Source organism: Giraffa tippelskirchi, chromosome 3, assembly GCF_054371585.1.
Source record: "Giraffa tippelskirchi isolate mGirTip1 chromosome 3, T2T-mGirTip1v1.2.pri, whole genome shotgun sequence".
Taxonomy (NCBI): Eukaryota; Metazoa; Chordata; class Mammalia; order Artiodactyla; family Giraffidae; genus Giraffa; species Giraffa tippelskirchi.
The window spans coordinates 45,635,319-45,656,952 of NC_137277.1; the positions used below are offsets into that span (position 1 = coordinate 45,635,319).

General features: G+C 49.7%; 2 protein-coding genes across 5 annotated transcripts in view; one reads left to right on the plus strand and one right to left on the minus strand.

Moving 5' to 3' along the window:
• The window catches only part of SPACA3 (sperm acrosome associated 3), a 30,743-nt gene that overhangs the window by 7,851 nt on the left and 1,258 nt on the right, over positions 1-21,634 (plus strand). Inside the window, exon 5 of one of the 3 annotated variants that reach the window (XM_081574829.1) lies at positions 2,249-2,429. The exons of 1 other annotated variant lie outside the window; for it this stretch is intronic. In XM_081574829.1, the coding sequence (XP_081430955.1) occupies positions 2,249-2,315 (67 nt within the window). In that variant the 3' untranslated portion in view covers positions 2,316-2,429. Of the gene's footprint in view, positions 1-1,902; positions 2,038-2,248; positions 2,430-21,634 lie in introns of those variants that run through there. One more of the 3 variants, XM_081574830.1, reaches the window with a different exon arrangement.
• ASIC2 (acid sensing ion channel subunit 2) overlaps positions 14,194-21,634 on the minus strand; it is a 1,220,661-nt gene continuing 1,213,220 nt past the window's right edge. For both annotated transcript variants that reach the window (XM_081574827.1, XM_081574826.1), the window contains exons 8-10: positions 19,276-19,355; positions 17,697-17,765; positions 14,194-15,196 (exon numbers count right to left, since the gene is read on the minus strand). In XM_081574827.1, the coding sequence (XP_081430953.1) occupies positions 15,095-15,196; positions 17,697-17,765; positions 19,276-19,355 (251 nt within the window). In that variant the 3' untranslated portion in view covers positions 14,194-15,094. The remainder of the gene's footprint in view (positions 15,197-17,696; positions 17,766-19,275; positions 19,356-21,634) is intronic.

Sequence of the window (21,634 nt, forward strand, 5' to 3'; positions counted from 1 at the left end):
TAGGACCACAGCAGGGAGCTAACCTGGGTTGGGAAGATTCCCTGGAGAAGGGAACGGCTACCCACTCCAATATTCTGGCCTGGAGAATTCCATTGACTGTATAGTCCATGGGGTCACAAAGAGTCAGACACGACTGAGAGACTTTCACTTTCAAACTACTTTCATATCTTATCCCAGGTATCATTCCATGGCCTCACACTCTAATCTGCTCACCACCACCAATGTATTTACAGATAGTACACTGAATTTTAGGGAGAATAAACAAGTCACTGGAGGTCACAGAGTCAAGCCTGGCTCTTCCAAGATCTGTCTATGTTGGACCAGGGTCTAGTAACTTTCTTTCTTAACTATGGCATCTTTGTCTAGTACAACAGGTCAAAAAAGTTCCCTGCTTGAAGCATGGGTGAGTTCTCTGGAGACCCATCCTCTCAGTCTTCCCTTTACTCACCTCCTTTCCACAAGATGGCCTTTGGGAGCCATTGTCAGGGACAAGAGAGTTGGATGAGCACCTGTTGGGGCATTGGGCTAGATCTTTGGAGCCCCTGGAGCAGCAGCCCTATAGCTTCCCAGCCTCTTCCGATGGGAGTTTCACTCTGTAGAGCCTCCTACCTCCCTTTACTCCCATATCTAGATGGGAGACCAGCAGGGGACAGAATGCGGGGCAGGTAAAATTCCCTCAGGTGGTTGGAGCACGAGAACCCATGGCGGATGCGATAGTGACAGAGCTGGTGAGGTCATCGGGAAGGCATCAAATGTCAGCACAAGAGTAGAAGGAAGGGGGATGGACTAGAGGCAGGGGGGACTAGTGGGGAAGCCTTGGCAGGAGTCCAGTGAAAGATGGAAGGTGTGGACGTGCACAATTGTATGGGTGATGGACAGGAGAGGGGCTGGGGGTAAAGGGCTGTGGAGGAGGCACAGGGACAGGTGATATGTGGCCAGTGAGGGAGAGGAGGAGGTGAAAAGGACTGCAGACATAGAGAAAGTCTAAGGTGGGCCTTGAGGATGACCACAGCTTTGGAGACATGTTGATTTGCGCCCCAGGAACTGAATCTGGAGTGAGGCAGGCTCAGCCGGAGAGGGCGCACATCTGTAAAATCAGAAAGGGTGAATGCAGGCTCAGGGAGGAATCCGAGGACTTGGAGGTACCACCCTGGGATGGGAGAAACAGATTCCATAGGGCTAAGTCAAAGAACAACTCTCTTGTATGCTGGGAGTAAGTCTGTGATGGGTATACCCTCTGAGAGGTGGCCCCAGACGGTAGTGGTCGCAGAAAGTAAGAAAGGTGCTGTTTATTCCCTCCACACGCATACCTGAGAACTTATCTGTGCCAGGCTCTGTGCTGGGTGCTGGGCTTCAGAGGTGGTGGAGGCCCAGTTCTCGGCCCTTAAGGGTCTCAGTCTAATGGAAGAGATGAACAAGCCAGTCAATCCCTCTCACTTAATAGATCTATTGAGATCTTTTAAGGGCACTCTTGCCATTGGGTTCTTTGACGTTGACATCCTAGAGGACACTAGTTATCCAAACTTGGAACCCCTGGGAATTTAGGACCCCCAGGACCCCAGGATCTTGCTTATCATCCTCAAGATGCTTGTGTGACACTTAAATAAGGTAATGGTCCTAAAAGAGCCTACAAACTATAGTTACCATCAATGCAAGGATCCACAATGGTAGCCAGGGAGAATGGCGTGTAGGTGCATTTCTGTCATTTATAAGCTGTGGACCCTGGGCAAACAATTTCCACCTTAGTTTCAGTTTTTTGTCTCGAATATAGGCAACATAGTACCGGCTCAATCTAACTTACAGGGCTGCTGGGGGGATGGCAGATAAATGGGTGATGGGTGGGACGGTGCTGTGTAAACCGTAAAGGGCCACACACCTGTACGTTGGCATCATTGTCTGCAGAAGCAGCGTGATGTAGGAAGAGAGAACTGGATTGAGGCTCTGGACCTTGGGACACCAGGCCTTTGCCACTGACCCCTGGTGAACTCAAGCAAATTATTCTGTATCTCTATCAATAAAATATCGAGGCTAGACAGATAACTTGTTACTGGTCATTCTCTTCCTTTAAAAAAAAAATCTTTTTTTCTAGGAGCTTCTTGGCTAGTTAACATGCTGACCTGTCTCTCTTCCCCTTGCTAGCCCCTTTTCTCACCTCATTTCCAGTTTAGAGCCCACACCTTCTTCTCTGAGCAAAGACTGAAGACTGCAGCTGACTTGCTCTCTCCTCTTCCCCATCTTCCATCCTCAGGGAGGCATGGAGGCATCACTGCCAGGGCAAAGACCTCAGTGACTGGGTAGATGGCTGTGAGCTGTAGGATTCTCTCTGGATGGACAGGCAGAGAGAATGGATGGCAGCTTGGGAAATGTTGCCTGGTTCCTAACCCAGGCCTGGGAAGACAAACCAACTAATAAAGTATAGTTTAATACAAGTGTTGTTGTGCAGTTGCTAAGTCATGTCCGATTCTTTGTGACCCCAAGGACTGCAGCATGCCAGACTTCCCTGTTCTTCACTATCTCCTTGAGTTTGCTCAAACTCTGTCAATATAAGTGTGGTTCTCAGCTATCACTGTGTTTCCAGGTGGTATGTTGGAGCCACAAGCATCTCAGGAATTTCTCACTGTCCCCATGGGCTGGGGTTCAGTTGGTCTTCAAAAAACTTGAAGTTCAAAAAACCTTTAAATGGAGGTTTGCCTCCATTCCTGGAGGCCTGACTGGGGGGTATGCATCAGTGCTTTCATTGTCCAGACCTGGCAGAGTTTCCCAAATGAACTTCTTGAGTATATTAATGAGGCATCCTGAATGAATGACAGACACTCAGCTCAATCTGTAGAATCAGTGAATGAATGAGTCCTGATACCTTCTTTCAATACAGCCAGAATTCACTGAACGGTATTGCTAAGTGCTAGCTTTCAGGCTCCAGGCATATCTCTAGAGGGAACCATGGCCCCTCCCGAGCCTTTTTGGGGAGCACTCTACCTCTCATAGGGGCCAGTCAGGCTGCTTCTCATCCAAATCTGGCTCACCTCCCTTGGAGCAGGGAGTTCTGCACAGTTTGGGAAGAGTTGGTTCAGTGGGGTTTTCTCCTTTATCCTGGCTGCCTGGCCTTGGAAAGGTCATTCCACCTCTCATAGGCAAGTTTCTCGTGTGTAGGAGGAGCTAATAAAGGCCATCTTACAGTAATTTATCAGTGACATAATATAGAGCACTGAGGCGCCTGGTACAGGACGGGGCACAGAGTAGGGGAAGGGGGCTCAAGAAACACCGACCTCATGTCTGGTTTCCCTGAACTCTGGGGGTGCCAAGCCCCCACCCACTTCGTGGGCACATGTCCTGCCTGTCCTGGTGACCAGGGCTTCCTTGGGAGGTCTGCACCAGTGTCCTCTTCACTGTTTGCTGAGGAAGAGGAAGAGGGGAGGAGAAGGTGCTGGAAGCAGGAGCAGAATGGGACAGACTTTGCATAAAGCGGCAGAAATTTCCATGGGAAATGGGGGAGAATTAAGTGAAGTTCTCATTTTTTAAAAAAGATTGTTTTGATGTGGACCATTTTTAAAGTCTTTATTGAATGTGTTATAGTATTGCTTCTGTTTTACTTTTTGGCCATAAGGCATGTGGAATCTTAGCTCCTCCACCAGGAATCAAACTTGCATCCCTGGTATTGAAAGGTGAAGTCTTAACCCCTGGACCACCAGGCAAGTCCTGTTTGTCATTTTTTAAAGTTCACTAATAAGGACCTACTGTATAGCACAGGGAACTCAATACTGTAAAGACCTATATGGGAAAAGAATCTTAAAAAAAAGCAGATATATGTATATGTATACCTGATTCACTTTGTACACCTGAAACAACACACTGTAAATCAACTATATTCCAATTTATAAAAATAAAATAAGGGGAAAAAAGTCCAGGTCACCTCATTATTGGACTTGTTTGGTTCCAGGAAACTCATTGGAAATGGATTTTGTCCAAGGTAACACAGTTGGTGGAGCTAGGATTCCAATGGGGCTGTTGAACTCCAAAGGTTGTGCTTTGTCCTCAGCGTGTACCAGCCTCCATAGCTGGACCAACTCTTGGAATGGACCCCCGGGATGGGAAGGCACAATGGACCGAGTGCAGTGGAGAGACAGCCCAGTTCTCTCCAGCAGGCACCCAAGCCTCCCCAGACATTCCACGTTCTCCTCTACCTCCAAGCCTTTGCTCAGGGATCTCCTCTGCAAACCTGCCTCCCTGGCAACTTCCACCTACCTTTCAAGGCTTCAGCCAGAACCTGCTCCTTCTCAGGAGACAGTCCCGGTGCCTCTTCTCTAATGAGTGCGCATGCCTGGTACATCTCTGCTGTATGTCTCTCTGCTCAGGTTCTTGTGTGCATGTCTGTTGCCCATCTCTGCCTGCCTCCACTCTGAGCCCCATCCTCTTGATATATGAACCTCCACAGTGGCTAGCACTGAGGATCTCTGCAAGGAGATCAAACCAGTTCATCCTAAAGGAAGTCAACCCTAAATATTCTTTGGAAGGACTGATGCTGAAGCTGAAGCTCCAATACTTTGGCCACCTGGTGCAAAGGGTTGATTCATTGGAGAAGACCCTGATGCTGGGGAAGGACTGAAGACAGGAGAAGGGGACAACAGAGGATGAGATGGTTAGATGACATCAATGACTCAATGAATATGAATTTGCGCAAACTCTGGAAGATAGTGGAGGACAGAGAAGCCTGGCGTGCTGCAGTCCATGGGGTTGCAAAGAGTTGGACACAACTAAGCGACTGAACAACAACAAAGTGCCTAGCACAGTGCCTGGCACATAGTGAGCACACAGAAAATGGTCAAGGAGTGAGGAAGTCCAGACAGGGGCCCCCGCTTGGTGCTTTGAAATTTTCCAGCTGTTTCTTCTTGCTTTTCCCTGTAAAGCAGGTGGAGCTGAGGATTCTTTGGTGGCCTCCAGTCTCTTCCTCTTGGGCTTATTTTAACTTGGATGGAATTCCTTTTGAAACAAAGCCACAATGCCAGAATTACACTGAAGACAAATGGCCCACGGTAGAGCTAAGTTAGTCAAATGAGCCACTGCAGAAGCACGGTGTCGTGGATAGCAGATTTAAGGAGGCAAGGCGTCCAGATTCCCCATCCCAAGGCATCACTCACAGCCATTAGCACTGGGTGGTTTTATTCTTTTTTTTAAACAAAAAGCACTATTACAGTCTTGCTTGGAAACAAATGAAATGTCAACAAGGGTGCTTGTCTAGGGACTCGACGGCAGCCAGAGAACATGCCCACGCATTTCTTGAATGCAGTGGATGCGATGGTCAGTCACGGGGATGTTTGCAAAGCGATGCTACAGTTGCTATCTCCGTACACAGGGCTCCTTGGCCCTTGTGATCTCCACATGTGCGGAATAATCTGATGAAATCCCATCTCCAAGGTTCTCTGTTCATCCTCTCTTTCTGCTCGTTCATTCATTTTGCCATCTGTGAGAACTTGCTAGTACACAAGCTGCAGCAGGTGCCAAAGATTTAAAAAATTACAGGAGAAAAAAACTTGAAATCGATCAAATCCTATCTATCTTTTTACCCTTCTTCCTGTAAATTGAAAAAGGACAGAATATCCTTTATGGGGAGAAAGTTACTCTTGTGATACTCTGGAGTTCTTTTGGAGGAGAGTTTAACACTTTCTAGACCAGGGGTGTCTCCCTAGACGATCTGGCTCCTTGGGGTCCATAACCCTTCTAAAATTGTATACAAAATTTTATGTACATCTATTGGATCATGTGCATTTTCTTTTTTCTTGGGGAGAGAGTTCATAGGTTTCACCTTTTTTAAAAATCCAAACAAGGCTAAAATCAGTGTTTTACAGGAAGGAAAAGAAGAAAAGATAGAAAATATATACCTTAGCTCATTTAATTCTCATACTCACCCTGGAACCTAGGAATCATCATCTCTATCGTATAGATGAGAAACAGAGGCTCTGAGAAGTAAATGGAACATTTGCTTGGATATCTGACACCTATTCTCAATTTAGAGTCAGAGACTATTAGAGCTGGGATGTACGAGAAACTTTTTGTCCATTTCCCACCCCTCACTTTTTTTTAATTAAAAAATTTTACTTTTTTGGCTGCACTGTGTGGCATGATGAATCTTAGTTTCTGAAACAGGGATTGAACCTGTACCCCCTGAAGTGGAAGCGTGGGGTCTTAACCACTGGACCACCAGGGAAGTCCTTCTCATCTTTCATAGAGGGGGAAACTGAGGCAGAGAAGTGGAATAAATTGTCCAAAGTTATATGGTCAGTTTATAGCAAAAATAGGTCAGAAATTCAGTCTTTGACTCTGTCCAAAGCTTTTGCCAATTATTGCTTTGTTCTTGCAAAGCCAATGAGTGTAGGTTTCACAGAAGGTTAAACTGAATTAGTAAGAGGTCTTCCCCTTCTACTCATTCTCAGGCTAGGCTTATTCCCACTGACCTGTTTCATGGTCTCCAGGCAACTTGCGGCCCCAAACACACTGAGCCTATCAGCCGTAGGGATACACAAATGCACGTGCAAATCACACGCTAGGAATCCCAAATGGGTGGGAACAAAGCCGTTAGATAAGGACATCAACACTTGGCTTGGGAAACCCAGTCCTAGATTCTTGGAGAGTTGAGGAAGAAACTTAAAGGACTTCAACCATGATGCAGAGTGGTACCTCAGTGTGGTGTCCCGGCCCTGCATCCGTACACATCCACAGACTCTCAGTGTCATTTTGGACATTTTCTCCCTTTCTTCTTTTCTTGACTCCCCTGGACCTTCGTGCAGTCCCACAGCTGTGCCTCCTCCAGCATCCCACCCCCTGGGGCTTTCCATATGCTGCTCTATCGTTCTGCTGCTGCAAAAATTCAGATCCATCTTTCAGAGTTGTTTACTTGTCAATATCCCCACTCAGATGATAAATTCCCTGAGGGCAAGTGCCCGGTGCTTAATAGACAATCAGTGAATGGAGACCCCTTGTTCTTCATGTGTTTCCGCTTCGTTGGTTGCCCGCTCCCCTCCCAGTTGTGCCAAGCAGCTCGCTCTGTGCAGTGTGGGGTCTGCCCCGGCTATGGCTGGATTAGGGCTGGCAGCACCTCCCCCCACCCCCGGAGGAGTTAATTCCTTGCTTCTCTGTAACAGGGGAGCTCATTCATTGGTGCTTTCTGGAGGCGCTTGTCTCTGCTCCAAGTTTAGTTCTCAAAATCGAACTGAAATCTCTGAGCTTGTGGAGGAGGAGTTCCTAGATTCCTCCTTGCATTCCAGGCTCAGGCTGGCTGAGCTGAGCTTCACCCGAGGGAATCATTAAAAGATCACACTTGGGCTTCCCTGATGGCTCAGTTGGTAAAAAATCTGCCTGCGATGCAGGAGACCCAGGTTTGATCCCTGGGTGGGGAAGAATCCCTGGAGAAGGAAATGACAATCCACACCAGTATTCTTGCCTGGAGAATCCCATGCACAGAGGAGCCTGGTGAGCTACAGTCTATGGGGTTGCAGAGTTGGACATGACTGAAGGACTAAACCACCACACCTGTGGCTGGGGCCAGGCTCTTGCATTCTCCCTCCCAGCTCACCAAGAACCTATCTAGAGACCCTCTGTGGATTCTTTGTCATTAGGTGTGCTCATGGTTAAGACTTTTACAAAAACTGGTCCTAGCTGGAGAGGAAAATAAAAGAATTCTGAGCTCTCTCAGCACCAAACAACGAAAGAACAGTGTGTAAACAACTGGCTCAGTCCCTGGCAAATACTTTCTCCTTTCACCTAACTGTGGCTGATTCTGTTTCTGAGATTACGTGCCATTATTTGACTGATTGATCAACCAGTCAAGTGGTTAGTCTGACCCTTTGAGGTCATTGATAATTCATCCTTGTGGTTTGACCTTATGATTGTACCAAACTCCCAGCCACTGTGGCACCATTTGGGTGACTCTTGAAAATGTGACGCTGGGACCTCCCTGGCAGTCCCGTAGTTAAGATTCCACTTTTCCATGTAGGGGGCGAGGGCTCGATCCCTGGTCCCACATGCCATGGAGTGTGGCCAAAAATTGATAAAAAGAAAATGTGACACTTTCCAAGTCTCTTGTGTCTACCAGACCTCTTCAGGTCATCCCTAAAGAAATGATCACACACGCAGCTACTTGTTTGAAATAATGATAATAAAAAATACCACCACTCCCAGGAATTTAGGCTTAGGACTGTATCTTTGCTCAACAGCCAGTTAATTACTATAATCGGTAGCTGGCTATTGATTTATTCTCTCAGATTTCCTGTCTTTTCTGTAAATAAGTTAAGTTTATAGACCTGCTCCCAGATGAACAAAGCCAGAATTCTTAAATCAGAAGGGACGCATACATATCCGAAGCCTGGAGCAATCCAAACCTGTTAGAGTATTCTTCACTCCATCCCAGATTGATCTGAAAAAATTTAAAAAGGAAGCCAGAAATCCAATGAAGAGTTCAAATTGCAATTCAAGTTATAGATTTTTTAAAAATGTATGAAACTATTAAACTGGAATGAGGCAGAAGCATCTGATAGACTCCCAACTCACTAAATAGACATTTAATGTGGTTTTCACCCCCGATGGGAGCAGTCTGAAGACACTCTGTTCTTCTACATCCTATAGTCTAGGCACTAGAAGGACTATTTCCAGTCTGATGTAGTGAGGAGTGAACTTTTCTTTGGAGAGGGACTTCCACACTTCAGGTGGCCAAAGTATTGGAGTTTCAGCTTCAGCATCAGACCTTCCAATGAATATTCAGGGTTGATTTCCTTTAGGATTGACTGGTTTGATCTCCTTGCAATCCAAGGGACTCTCAAGAGTCTTCTCCAACACCACAGTTCAAAAGCATCAATTCTTTAGCACTCAGCTTTTCTTTATGGTCCAACTCTCACATTCATACATGACTACTGGAAAAACCATAGCTTTGACTAGATGGACCTTTGTCAGCAAAGTAATGTCTCTGCATTTGAATATGCTGTCTAGGTTGGTCATAGCTTTTCTTCCAAGGAGTAAGTGTCTTTTAATTTCATGGCTGCAATCACCATCAGCAGTGATTTTGGAGCCCAAAAAAATAAAGTCTGACACTGTTTCCACTGTTTCCCCATCTATTTCCCATGAAGTGATGGGATCAGATGCCATGATCTTTGTTTTTTGAATGTTGAGTTTTAAGCCAGCTTTTCCAATCTCTTTCACTTTCACCAAGGGGCTCTTTAGTTCCTTTTGGCTTTCTGCCATAAGGGTGATGTCATCTGCATATCTCAGGTTATTGATATTTCTCCCGGCAATCTTGATTCTAGCTTGTGCTTCATCCAGCCCAGCATTTCGCATGATGTACTCTGCACATAAGTTAAATAAGCAGGGTGACAGTATACAGCCTTGACACACTCCTTTCCCAATTCTGAAATAGTCCATTGTTCCATGTCTACCAGCTGAGCCACCAGGGAAGATGTGAGCAGTTACTAACCTTGAGATGGGAGGATTAGTATGAATTATTGGCTGGGTCTAATACAAAGAGTCTTTTAAAAATGGAAGAGACATACACTGCCATGTGTAAAACAGACAGCAGGAAGTTGCTGTGAAGTACAAGAAGCTCGGCTTAGTGTACTGTGATGACCTAGAGGGGTGGGATGGGGATGGGTGGGAGGGAGGCTAAGGAGGGAAGGGATATATGTATACAAATAGCTGATTCACTTCACTGTACAGCAGAAACTAACACAACATTATAAAGAAGCAATTATACTCTTAAAAAAAAAACTAGTTACCTAAAAACAAAACAAAACAGAAGAGGCAGGCAGGAGAGGATCTGAGTTAGAGGAAGATGAGACTAGTAGATCATTGTCGTTGCGATGTAAAGACTCAACCCATCATTGCTGTCTTTGAAGAAGGAGGAAGAGGCCACAAGCCAAGGAATGTGGGCAGACACTAAAAGCTGGAAAAGGTGAGGAAATAGCTTCTCCTCTAGAGCTTCCGAAAGGAAGATAGCTCTGCTGACACCTAGATTCTAGCCCAGTGAGACATATGTCCGACTTCTGGTCTCCTGAACTATAATGCATTTGTATTGTTTCAAAGTCACTAGGTTTATCGTTTTGTTACAGCAGAGATAGAACACTAAAAGGTCCCTTCCAGCGGCTGCACCCGCTGTTTCTGAAAAGGAAACCCCAGCTTGGCTAACACCATCTGAGAGGATGTGTGGGAGGACGCATCAGGGCTGTGCTCTGTCCCAGCTCCTCCTGGAGCCCCGTGAGTGCCAGTTCCCGTCCTGCTTGGGTGTCAGTGTGGCTGGTGTGCCTTGTCCCACCGACGGGGGGAGTAATGCTGTTCTAGCATCTCAAGTCTGAAGGGGCCTCTGGAGAGCATCTGTGAAGACCCGGGTAAGGTATTATTTTCAGCCTCAGATGGAGGGAATGGAGCCCAGAGAGCTGCATGATCTCATCCATCACTTCCTTGTGTTAGGAGAGGGAAAGAGAGCAGTTAGATAGCAAAGCCGGGACCAGACCCCTGGTCCAGCCAGCGCTTTCTGTGCACTTGTGCATGAGGAGGGAGGTATGAACCATCATAGGTCTTCCTTCATGACTTTGGGGGTGACTTTGAGTTGGGAGTGGTTGAGGGGGGAGTGAAAGATTAGACTACAGGAGCTGCCCCTGTGGAATTAGCAGGACACTGTGAGGGCAAGCATTCTGCTGGAGCAGAAAGCTCTCTCTTGCCACAGGGGGGCTTGAAAGGGCACGTCCCCTCCCCACCAGAGGCATCGTCCCACCTCCTTTCCCACATGGACATCCCCTCAAGAGGATGCAAGAGTCATGGGGGGCAAGGCAGAAGCAGGTCTGTTGGATGGGGGTGAGGGAGTGGGTTGTAGAGTGGGATGAGAAAGGCAGGAGGTGGGATGGAGGCCAGGCTGGGCAGGTGTCCAGACCGAATTCACTGACCGGGTCAGGAGGAGCCAGGGAAAGGGATGTGAAGGCCTCCTCTAAGGTTTGCAGGTCTGGGCAGTGAGTTCTGCCTCCCTGTCTTCGTGCCAGGTACCTGTGGTCCAGGGCAATGTCACTGCAACTGGGCGTGGTGAAGCCATTTACAATGTTGCAATCAACAGTGTTTAAAGACGCAGGATAGGATAGAATAGGAGTGTACATGTTCTGTAAAGGTCAGTTCAGTTCAGTTGAGTCGCTCAGTCATGTCCGACTCTTTGCGACCCCATGAATTGCAGCATGCCAGGCCTCCCTGTCCATCACCAATTCCCGGAGTTTACCCAAACCCATGCCCATCGAGTCGGTGATGCCATCCAACCATCTCATCCTCTGTCATCCCCTTCTCCTCCTGCCCCCAATCCTTCCCAGCATCAGGGTCTTTTCCAATGAATCAACTCTTCGCATGAGGTGGCCAAAGTATTGGAGTTTCAGCTTCAACATCAGTCCTTCCAATGAACACCCAGGACTGATCTCCTTTAGGATGGACTGGTTGGATCTTCTCGCAGTCCAAGGAACTCTCAAGAGTCTTCTCCAACACCACAGCTCAAAAGTATCAATTCTTTGGTGCTCAGCTTTCTTCACCGTCCAACTCTCACATGCATATATGACCACTGGAAAAACCATAGCCTTGACTAGACGGACCTTTGTTGGCAAAGTAATGTCTCTGCTTTTAAATATACTCTCTAGGTTGGTCATAACCTTCCTTCCAAGGAGTACTGCTACTGCTAAGTCACTTCAGTCGTGTCCAACTCTGTGCGACCCCATAGACGGCAGCCCACCAGGCTTCGCCATCCCTGGGATTCTCCAGGCAAGAATACTGGAGTGGGTTGCCATTGCCTTCTCCAGTGCATGAAGGGGAAAAGTGAAAGTGAAGTCGCTCAGTCGTGTCCGACTCTTAGAGTAAGCGTCTTTTAATTTCATGGCTGCAATCACCATCAGCAGTGATTTTGATGCCCCCCAAAATAAAGTCTGACACTCTTTCCACTGTTTCCCCATCTACTTCCCATGAAGTGATGGGACCAGATGCCATGATCTTAGTTTTCTGAACATTGAGCTTTAAGCCAACTTTTTCACCTTCCTCTTTCACTTTCATCAAGAGGCTCTTTAGTTCTTCTTCACTTTCTGCCTTAAGGGTGGTGTTATCTGCGTATCTGAGGTTATTGATATTTCTCCTGGCAATCTTGATTCCAGCTTGTGTTTCTTCCAGCCCAGTGTTTCTCATGACGTACTCTGCATATAAGTTAAATAAGCAGGGTGACAATATACAGCCTTGACGTACTCCTTTTCCTATTTGGAACCAGTCTGTTGTTCCATGTCCAGTTCTAACTGTTGCTTCCTGACCTGCATACAGATTTCCCAAGAGACAGGTCAGATGGTCTGGTATTCCCATCTCTTTCAGAATTTTCCACAGTTTATTGTGATCCACACAGTCAAAGGCTTTGGCTTAGTCAATAAAGCAGAAATAGATGTTTTTCTGGAACTCTCTTGCTTTTTCAATGATCCAGTGGATGTTGGCAATTTGATCTCTGGTTCCTCTGCCTTTTCTAAAACCAGCTTGAACATCTGGAAGTTCACGGTTCACATATTGCTGAAGCCTGGCTTGGAGAATTTTGAGCATTACTTTACTAGCATGTGAGATGAGTGCAATTGTGCGGTAGTTTGAGCATTCTTTGGCATTGCCTTTCTTTGGGATTGGAATGAAGACTGATCTTTTCCAGTCCTGTGGCCACTGCTGAGTTTTCCAGATTTGCTGACATATTGACTGCAGCACTTTCACAGCATCATCTTTAAGGATTTGAAATAGCTCAACTGGAATTCCATCACCTCCACTAGCTTTGTTTGTAGTGATGCTTTCTAAGGCCCACTTGACTTCACATTCCAGAATGTCTGGCTCTAGGTGAGTGATCACACCATCGTGATCATCTGGGTCATGAAGATCTTTTTTGTACAGTTCTTCTGTGTATTCTTGCCACCTCTTTTAATATCTTCTGCTTCCGTTAGGTCCATACCATTTCTGTCCTTTATCGAGCCCATCTTTGCATGAAATGTTCCCTTGGTATCTCTAATTTTCTTGAAGAGATGTCTAGTCTTTTCCATTCTGTTGTTTTCCTCTATTTCTTTGCATTGATCGCTGAGGAAGGCTTTCTTATCTCTCCTTGCTATTCTTTGGAACTCTGCATTCAAATGGCTATATCTTTCCTTTTCTCCTTTGCTTTTTGCTTCTTTTCTTTTCCCAGCTATTTGTAAGGCCTCCTCAGACAGCCATTTTGCTTTTTTGCATTTCTTTTCCATGGGGATGGTCTTGATCCCTGTCTCCTGTACAATGTCACGAACCTCTGTCCATAGTTCATCAGGCACTCTGTCTATCAGATCTAGTCCCTTAAATCTATTTGTCACTTCTACTGTATAATCATAAGGGATTTGATCTAGGTCATACCTGAATGGTCTAGTGGTTTTCCCGACTTTCTTCAATTTAAGTCTGAATTTGGCAATAAGGAGTTCATGATCTGAGCCACAGTCAGCACCTGGTCTTGTTTTTGCTGACTGTATAGAGCTTCTCCATCTTTGGCTGCAAAGAATATAATCAATCTGATTTCGGTGTTGACCATCTGGTGATGTCGTGTGTTGTTGGAAGAGGGTGTTTGCTATGACCAGTGCGTTTTCTTGGCAAAACTCTATTAGCCTTTGTCCTGCTTCATTCTGTACTCCAAGGCCAAATTTGCCTGTTACGCCAGGTGTTTCTTGACTTCCTACTTTTGCATTCCAGTCCCCTCTAATGAAAAGGACATCTTTTTTGGGTGTTAGTTCTAAAAGGTCTTGTAGGTCTTCATAGAACCGTTCAAGTTCAGCTTCTTCAGCGTTACTGGTCGGGGCATAGACTTGGATTACCATGATATTGAGTGGTTTGCCTTGGAAATGAACAGAGATCATTCTGTCGTTCTTGAGATTGCATCCAAGTTCTGCATTTCGGACTCTTTTTTTGACCATGATGGCTACTCCATTTCTTCTAAGGGATTCCTGCCCACAGTAGTAGATATAATGTTCAGTATCTGTAAAAGTAAATATTCATAAACTGTATCTCTCCATCTATTTGTCATCTATCTATTTATCTATCTATCGTGTATATCTATATATCTATCATCTATCCTGTCGGTTTTGACGTGGCAGGTCTGGCCCTTTCCTAACATCTTGGGGAGAAAGAGTGTAGGGAAAAAGCAGAGACGACTCGGCCATGTCCACAAGACCAGCTTTTAATATGACCGTGATTGGAAGCACGAATAAATAAACGCCAGAGAAAATGGAAAAACCAAACCAAACCTCAGAACATCAAAACCCAGATTCAGAAAACAAAAGGAAACACATCTCCGACAAACAAACAAACAAACAAAAAGCCCTCCCCCCCGCCCCCAAAGAGACAGAATCAGACTGTACAAGCCGTGTCACAGGGAGAGCCGACAAAGTGGGCACAGCAGTTGTGTCCCCCGGCCGCCGCGCCTCCGTCTCGGGCCCTGGGAGGGGAGGGGGGCGGCCTCGGGCCCTGGGAGGGGAGGGGGGCGGCCCCGGGCCCCCTATGTCCCCTGGCCCCCTGCGGCCGGCCTGGGGAGGCGGAAGGAGGGGTTGGTGGGCAGGTTAAGAACCTTCACAAACGACAGGAGGACCGGACGGAGTCCAGGGCTCTGCGGTTTCCCTCTGAAGTGTGCAGCTGTGATTCCAGCGCGGCCTCGTGGTGGTGCACTTCGGAGCTGGAACCCGGTCCCCCTGCAGGGCTGCTGAAAACCGCACGGCGAGGGTCGCGGACGGAGAAAGACGCGGACGCGGCGCCGTGAGGGGTCGGAGCATGCAGTGCTTTGTACATCTGGCAGTGAGATGTGATGGCGGGTCGGTTCTTGGACAGTTTCAGGGCGGGACTCACTTCTCCTAGAGGGTCAGACGCGCGGCGGCGGGGCCCGAGGACGCGTCGTGCCAGACGTGGCCGGAGCGAGGTTTCAGCAGTTTGCTAAGTGTGCATAGGGGGCTCTTGCTTCTTTCCGTCGGTGGGCAGGGGCCATCCCACCTGAGCCTGCGGTCCCCTGTCCTGGTCCCGGGCCAGGTCTGTTTGGGGGTGGGGATGGTGGTGCCCGGTGGTCCGAGGGCCGTCAGCAAGCAATCTCCTCCAAGGTCCCCAGGGCCGTCTGCAGGGGCACGTTCACAGTGTGGCTGATGGTTTCGGAGTGATTTGGCATCGTGTCACAAGTGCTCTGGCAGGGAGAGGAAAGTGCCTGTTGATGTTCATTCAGCAAAAATGCGTCCCAGGGCCCCTGCAGCCCAGCCCAGGCCCTGGGAACCATGCTGCCCACCGTGGGCTCTCCCGGGCACTGCTGCTCCGCCCTAAACCCCTCCGGTGCTGGGTTGCCATCTTTGGGCATGAAGCTGGGGGGGCTCACTGCCTACAGAATCCTCTCCACTGTCCACCTAGGCGCACCGCCCCCCCCCGCCCCCAGCCCCGCCAGAGTGCAGAGGGAGCTTCCTGGTGATGGGATTCAACAGCTAGTTTGACCTTCTCTCTAAGGGCTTCCCAGGTGGCTCAGTGGTAAAGAATCTGCCTGCCAATGCAGGAGACATAAGAGACACAGGTTTGATCCCTGGATGGGGAAGATCCCCTTGGAGGAGGAAATGGCAACCCACTCCAGGATTCTCGCTTGGAGAATCCCATGGACAGAGGAGACTGGTGGGCTACACGTGGGGTCTCAAAGAGTCCGACACGACTGAAGTGACTTAGCACATCTGTAAGGAACATAGCAGTGGTAGTAGTTGTAGTCCCTGCGTTGAACAATATATCCCATATTTATATCCTGTTGACCTCTCCAGAGGTCCCCTGCTGTGTCACTGGAAGCTACATCTGAATGGTGCGTAGCCTTGGGGCGTGGATGACCCATCCCACCCTTGTCCTTAGACCTCTGTTGGGTCCACCTGGGGTGGAGGAAGGGCAACCCGTGGCCTGGCCTGGGCAGGAGGGGCTGCTTGATCACTGAGGCAGAACAGTGGAGGTCTCTGACAGCTGGGAGTCTGACCCCTGACCCCAGGTGTCCCCAAAGGACCTTGGGGTAAGGCTGACCTCAGGGAAGGGTTATCTCAGGTCCCTGAGCAGGGTGGGGCTGAGGTGGCTTTGAGTCTTCTGGGTGATTCCTGGCCCTGCAGAGGGCTGGAGGCTAGGAGGGATGTGAGCAGAATTCTGTGCCAAGAATTTGGGGGAGATTAGATGATGATGAGGCTGGGAGTGGTGCAAAGGAGGAAGCTGTGTCTTTGAGACATTCTGAAGGCGGAAGGGAGTGTGGGGCGAGGGGAGGAGAGGGAGCTTGATTTCGCCGAGCACTTACTACAAACTAGTCACAGCTCATTGCTTCCCAGGGCCTGGTCTCATTTAATCCGATGGCACCCCCTGAGGTCCCAGTGATTCGGCAGCTGCTCAGAGAGGGAGGTAACGTGCCCTCAGGTGCACAGCTGGGAAGAAGGGCCCTGGGATCCAGGCGGATCAGCTGAGTCCCGAGACCGGGGTTCCTTCCACCTACACTGCCCTCCCCTCCACAGAAGCTGTGTTGCGTTCAAACAGAAGCTGCAGGGACCCGAGAGAATCAAAGTGGGATGTTTAGCTTGGGAGATGAGTAGAGAAACAGTGTCTGGAGCAGAAACGGGAGCCCAGATAGGAGAAGGAGGAAGAGGAGTCTGGGATCCACTTGGGATGTTATGATATAAGGAGGCAATGGCCATGGAATGCGGTGTTCTCTTGGGGCTGGGGTGCTGACTTGGGGGAAGTCAGTGATACCCACAACCTTCAGCGGAGACCAGGGTCCAGGAACAGGTTGAATCTGGGAAGGAGAGTGTGGACAGTATAAGAGGTGCTGCCTCTTAGACTTCAGGAAAGAGAGGCAGAGTAGGAAGGAGGCTAGGGTGCCCCCCTAGCTGTGTAGCCTGGGCATCTGGGCCACAGCTGCCTCATATACAAAATGGAGATAAGAACAGCCCTTCCTCTAGGGTGACTCTAGGGTTGAAACGACATGTCACTCTTAAGGCACATAACGCAGTGCCTGACACATACCAGGCTTACAATGGTCAGCAGTTATAATGGGTGTTATTGCTTCTACCTACTTCAAAGAATCTGCCTGCTAAGCAGGAGTTGCAGGTTCTATCCCTGGGTTGGGACGATCCCTTGGAGAAGGAAATGGCAACTCACTTCAGTATTCTTGCCTGGAGAAGTTCATGGACAGAGGAGCCTGGTGGACTACTGTCCATGGGGTTGCAAAGAGTGGGACACTACTTAGCTACTGAAACAACACCACTACTTCAGAGGGCCCCACACCCTGTGTCCTCTTCAAATAGGGTAGAGTAACAGGGACATTCCTACTCACATTCTGCCACCTAGGGAATAAGGGAATGGGCCTACAGGGAGCCTCTCCTTGGTCTCCCAAGGCACGAGAAGAGGGGCGCGGCTTCTGGCTGGGGAGAAGCTGAGCTGGTCCAGGCAGAAGCATCTCCTGGTCTCCGCTGCATCCATGGAGCAAATTCCATCTACAACTGGTTTCCAGGATGGGTCTCAGAGAGAGGCTCAGGGTTCAGTTGGAGTGTCCTTGGAGGGTCTCGAGCTATGGAAAGGTGTGCGACGGAGCACTCTCGTCCTGCCTGGCACCGGCATCTGCATTCACATGGCTTGTACACACCAAGGAACTAACCAACCTGCAACCCCCTGCCGGCCGCCCTTACCACATTCTCATCGTGGCTCCCTTCCTCCTCTTCTTTGCCAAGCAGGTCTAGTAGCTTCTCTTTGATCAGCTGCAAGAAAGGCAGGAAGGAAGGTCAGGCCGGGAGAAAGGCATCAAGGTAGCGAGAGAGACCTCCTTCCCCGTAGTTGGGCTGGGGAGGCAGGGGCAGCGGCCGCCTGGGCTGCAGCTGGACAGATGTTTTATAGGAGCCCAGCCTGGCGGCCCAAACTAGGGTCCCTATCCAAGCTTTTGGTGCAGGAGCTAGAGACTGGGGGTGGGGTGGGGGGCGGGAACACAGGAGGGCCTCAGTGTAGTCTCTCAGTGTGGCTGGTTCCCCATCTGTCCTGGGGGGACAGTTACTCATCACTTTTGAGGCCTGAAAACTCCACAGTTCACAAGGTTGGGGCACAACTGTGTTAACATTTCATTCTCAATAACAGAGTAGTTATAAAATATGTTTTCTGATGTGATTCAATTTCTATAACTTTGTACATCTTTGCACAGAAATGATTAAACAGGGCAGAACAAAATCTGGCTATGGGACCCAGTTTGGGAACACGGCCACCATGCTGAGAGGTGGGGTGTGGCACTCCACAGGCCCCTGGTCACCCAGGCCCTCCACTTCCCACAGTGACTCCCAGTGGCCTTTGGCCATTGCCGGTCCCCTCTGGGAGGCAGGCCACTGCTCTGCAGGCCCCATCTGCTGGGCTGAGGCCCAGGTGGTCCTGGGCTTCCCAGAGGATTCTGGAGTCCCTGGAGCCAGCCCAGGGCTCGGAGGAACGCAGTAGGAAGACTGATGAGCCCCTGGAGCGCGCAGTGCATGAAGCTGCTGTTTGCAGCTTCTCACACAGAGAAGCTTTCAGAGGCCCTGTTCCAGCTGCCTCCTGAGGGCGACAGCCCCCTGAACCAGAGCAGCTGGAGTCCACCCTTGCTCTTCCTGCTCAGGATTGATGACGTCTCAGGAGTGCTCCTTCCCTCAACCTGCCTGGACCCTGGAAGGTGTTGCTCTGGTGATCGGTCATCTGGAGGGCAGGTGTGTGTGTGTGCATGTGGCATGTGTGTGTGGTGTGTGTGTATTTGTGAGAAGTGTGTGAGTGTGGTATAAGTGTAATGTGTGTGTGTGTGCATGTGTGGAGTGTGTGTGCATACGTGAAGTATGGTATGTGTGTGTGGAGGGTGTGGGGCATATATGTGTGTATGTTGTGTATGAGTATGGTATAAGCGTGTGTGGTGTGAGTGTGCGGGTGCAGACACACCCAGGCATGAAGCCCCACATAAGGCCCAGGTGCTCCGCGCCAGCCCCTGCACTGTCTCACCCCCTCCTACTCATCCCTTCGGCTCCCTGCTCCCTGCGTGCATGCGGGTGTAGACAGCCCCGAGGACAGGCCTGTGGCTTCGTCTCTCACATCAACCCCTCCCGGGTGCCTGGGGCGTGGGGACAGACAGCGTCTATGCACAGGGAGGGGAAGGCGGCTCTTGGGGGAGGGAGGCCGAGCTCTCCCCGCTCTGTGCTCTGGTTCTGGACGTCGGGGCAGGATGAGGGCTCCTGGCAGTCCCCCATGAGCCATCCCGCGTCTTACCTCATAAATATAATCAAAGAGCTCTAGTATTGTAAGGATACTAGCACCAATGAACAGTCCCATCTGACCACCAATATCACCTGGGGAGAGAGAGAGAGAGAAGACAAAGGCTTGGCTTTCCTGACAGCGCTTCTGGAAGGGCGAATGGACGGAGAACTCGGAAAGCAGGCTTTCTGAGAGGGGCTCCCTTCCCAGAGGCGGGGCCCGGGCCCGGGAGCTGGAGGGCAGGCCCTTGACAAGCCACTCCCTCACTGTGCTGCTCTGACAGCTGCTGGGTTTCGGCACCCATGGAGGTGGGAACTAACCTGGATGCTTTCGTGAGGGGCCTGGAATGGACCTCCCGGACTGACGGCCTGGTTCAGTTCCATTCAGAACCACACTGTTGGGGCCCAGCTTTGGTTTTGGGCTGGGAACAGATGAGATGTGTGTGGTCCCTGCCTCAGGTGAGGGCACAGTCTAGCCCAAGACGTGTGTCAGTGTCCTGAGTGGGGGTCTCGGGAGCAGGCACATAAGAGACACCCCCAATTATGACATGGCCTTTGAGGCCATCTTGGGGCCCCTCTCTCCCTTGGGATAAAGTCCTTGGAAGCATCTATCTCCCCTCCCTAAAGGTAAATGTTCGGTCTCTATTCATTTTTTATTTATTTTTATTATTTTTGGCTGCGCTGGGCCTTCATTGCTAGGCGCAGGCTTTCCCTGGTTGCAGTGAACCGGGGCTACTCTTCACTGTGGTGTGCGGGCTGCTCACTGCGGTGGCTTCTCTTGTTGTGGAGCACGGGCTCTAGGCGCATGAGCTTCAGTAGTTGCAGCTCGCAGGCTCTAGAGCACAGGCTCAGTAGGTGTGGTGCACAGGCTTATTTGCTCCACAGCCTGTGCAATCTTCCAGGACCAGGGATTGAACCCTTGCATTGGCAGGTGGATTCTTAACCACTGGACCACAAGGGGAGTCCTTTGGTCTCTTTCTAGAGTACAGGTTCTTGCCCTGAGTGTATGATCCCCGTTGACCAGGGGTCTTCCAATCCCCTTATATCAAATTCCTGGAGACTTGTAATCAGTATAGATGCCTGCATCTACCTGTTGTTGTGCTTAATCATTCAGTCGTGTCTGACTCTTTGCGACCCCGTAGACTGGAGCCTGCCAGGCTCCTCTGTCCATGGGGATTCTCCAGGCAAAAATACTGGAGTGGGTTGCCATGCCCTCCTCCAGGGGATCTTCCCAACCTAGGGAGTGAACCCAGGTCTCCCGCTTTGCAGGTGGATTCTTTACCATCTGAGCCACCAGGGAAGCCCTGGGGCCTATGCAATCAGAGTCTCTGGGACTGGGGCCTGGAGGTCAGGATTTTTATGTTCCCAGGTGTTTCTCCAGACCACCAGAGTTTGAGAACCACTCTCCTGTGGGACCTTCCGATGGTTGGAGACTCCTTGAATTGAATGCAAATCGTTACGTGTGGGTACATGGGCATTTGTAGCTGGAGAGCCCATATTTCAGAAGCTATTATCAGATTTTAAAGGGGGTTTTGATCCCCTGAAAGCCCCCAAATGCTCTGCTCCAGAGGCAATGCATTGGAGTGCAGGGCCTTGAGGCTGTGAATATGGAGGGTGGCCACCAGCTGGCTGTGTGTCTTTGATAAGCCCTGACCTTCTCAACAGCTTTGCCTACCAGGAACATTTGGTGGTGGAGGTGGTTGATGGAGGGTCGGAGGAGATGAACAGTGAAGTCCTTTTCAGCTGTGACCTCTAGGACTGTGAGCCGCTGGGCTAGGAAGAGCGCTGGGAATGGGAGGCACTGTTGGGGGTGGATGTAGCATCGTCCTGGAGATTCCAGGCTGACCTCTTGGTCTGAGAACTTTCTGATGAGCACACGTGCCGACTCCTCCCCTGATTATGGCTGGGAGAAGCCCAACAAGCACATCCCCAGGTGAGCAAGCTGCGATGGTGGGAAGGGGGCTCTTCCTGGGGTGATCTTGGTGTTGGGCACACCAGAGACCCTCTTCTTTCCCACTCCCCCCACCCGCTCTAATGTCCTTAATGGAGGCTCACTGGGAGTGCATACACGTGCGCATGCCTGTGGGGGGTGGGTGTATGTGTGAGGCGTGTGGCAGAGTGTGGAGGGCGTGCCAGGGTGCATTGTGTGTGCATGTTCGGGACAGAAGCAGGCCTTACATCTGGCCACCGATGGCTTTACATAGGTGGCACACGAGTGTGTCTAAGGGTGGCTTTGTGGGGGTGGGCAGAGTAGAGGAGGTGTGAGCATGCTTGTGTATGGCAGGTATAGGTGTGTGTAGGCTTGTGTGCACCTACGTGCCTCTAGAGTTGCACGGTATGCACGTGGGTCTTTGCAGGTGTGCACTAGTGTGTGT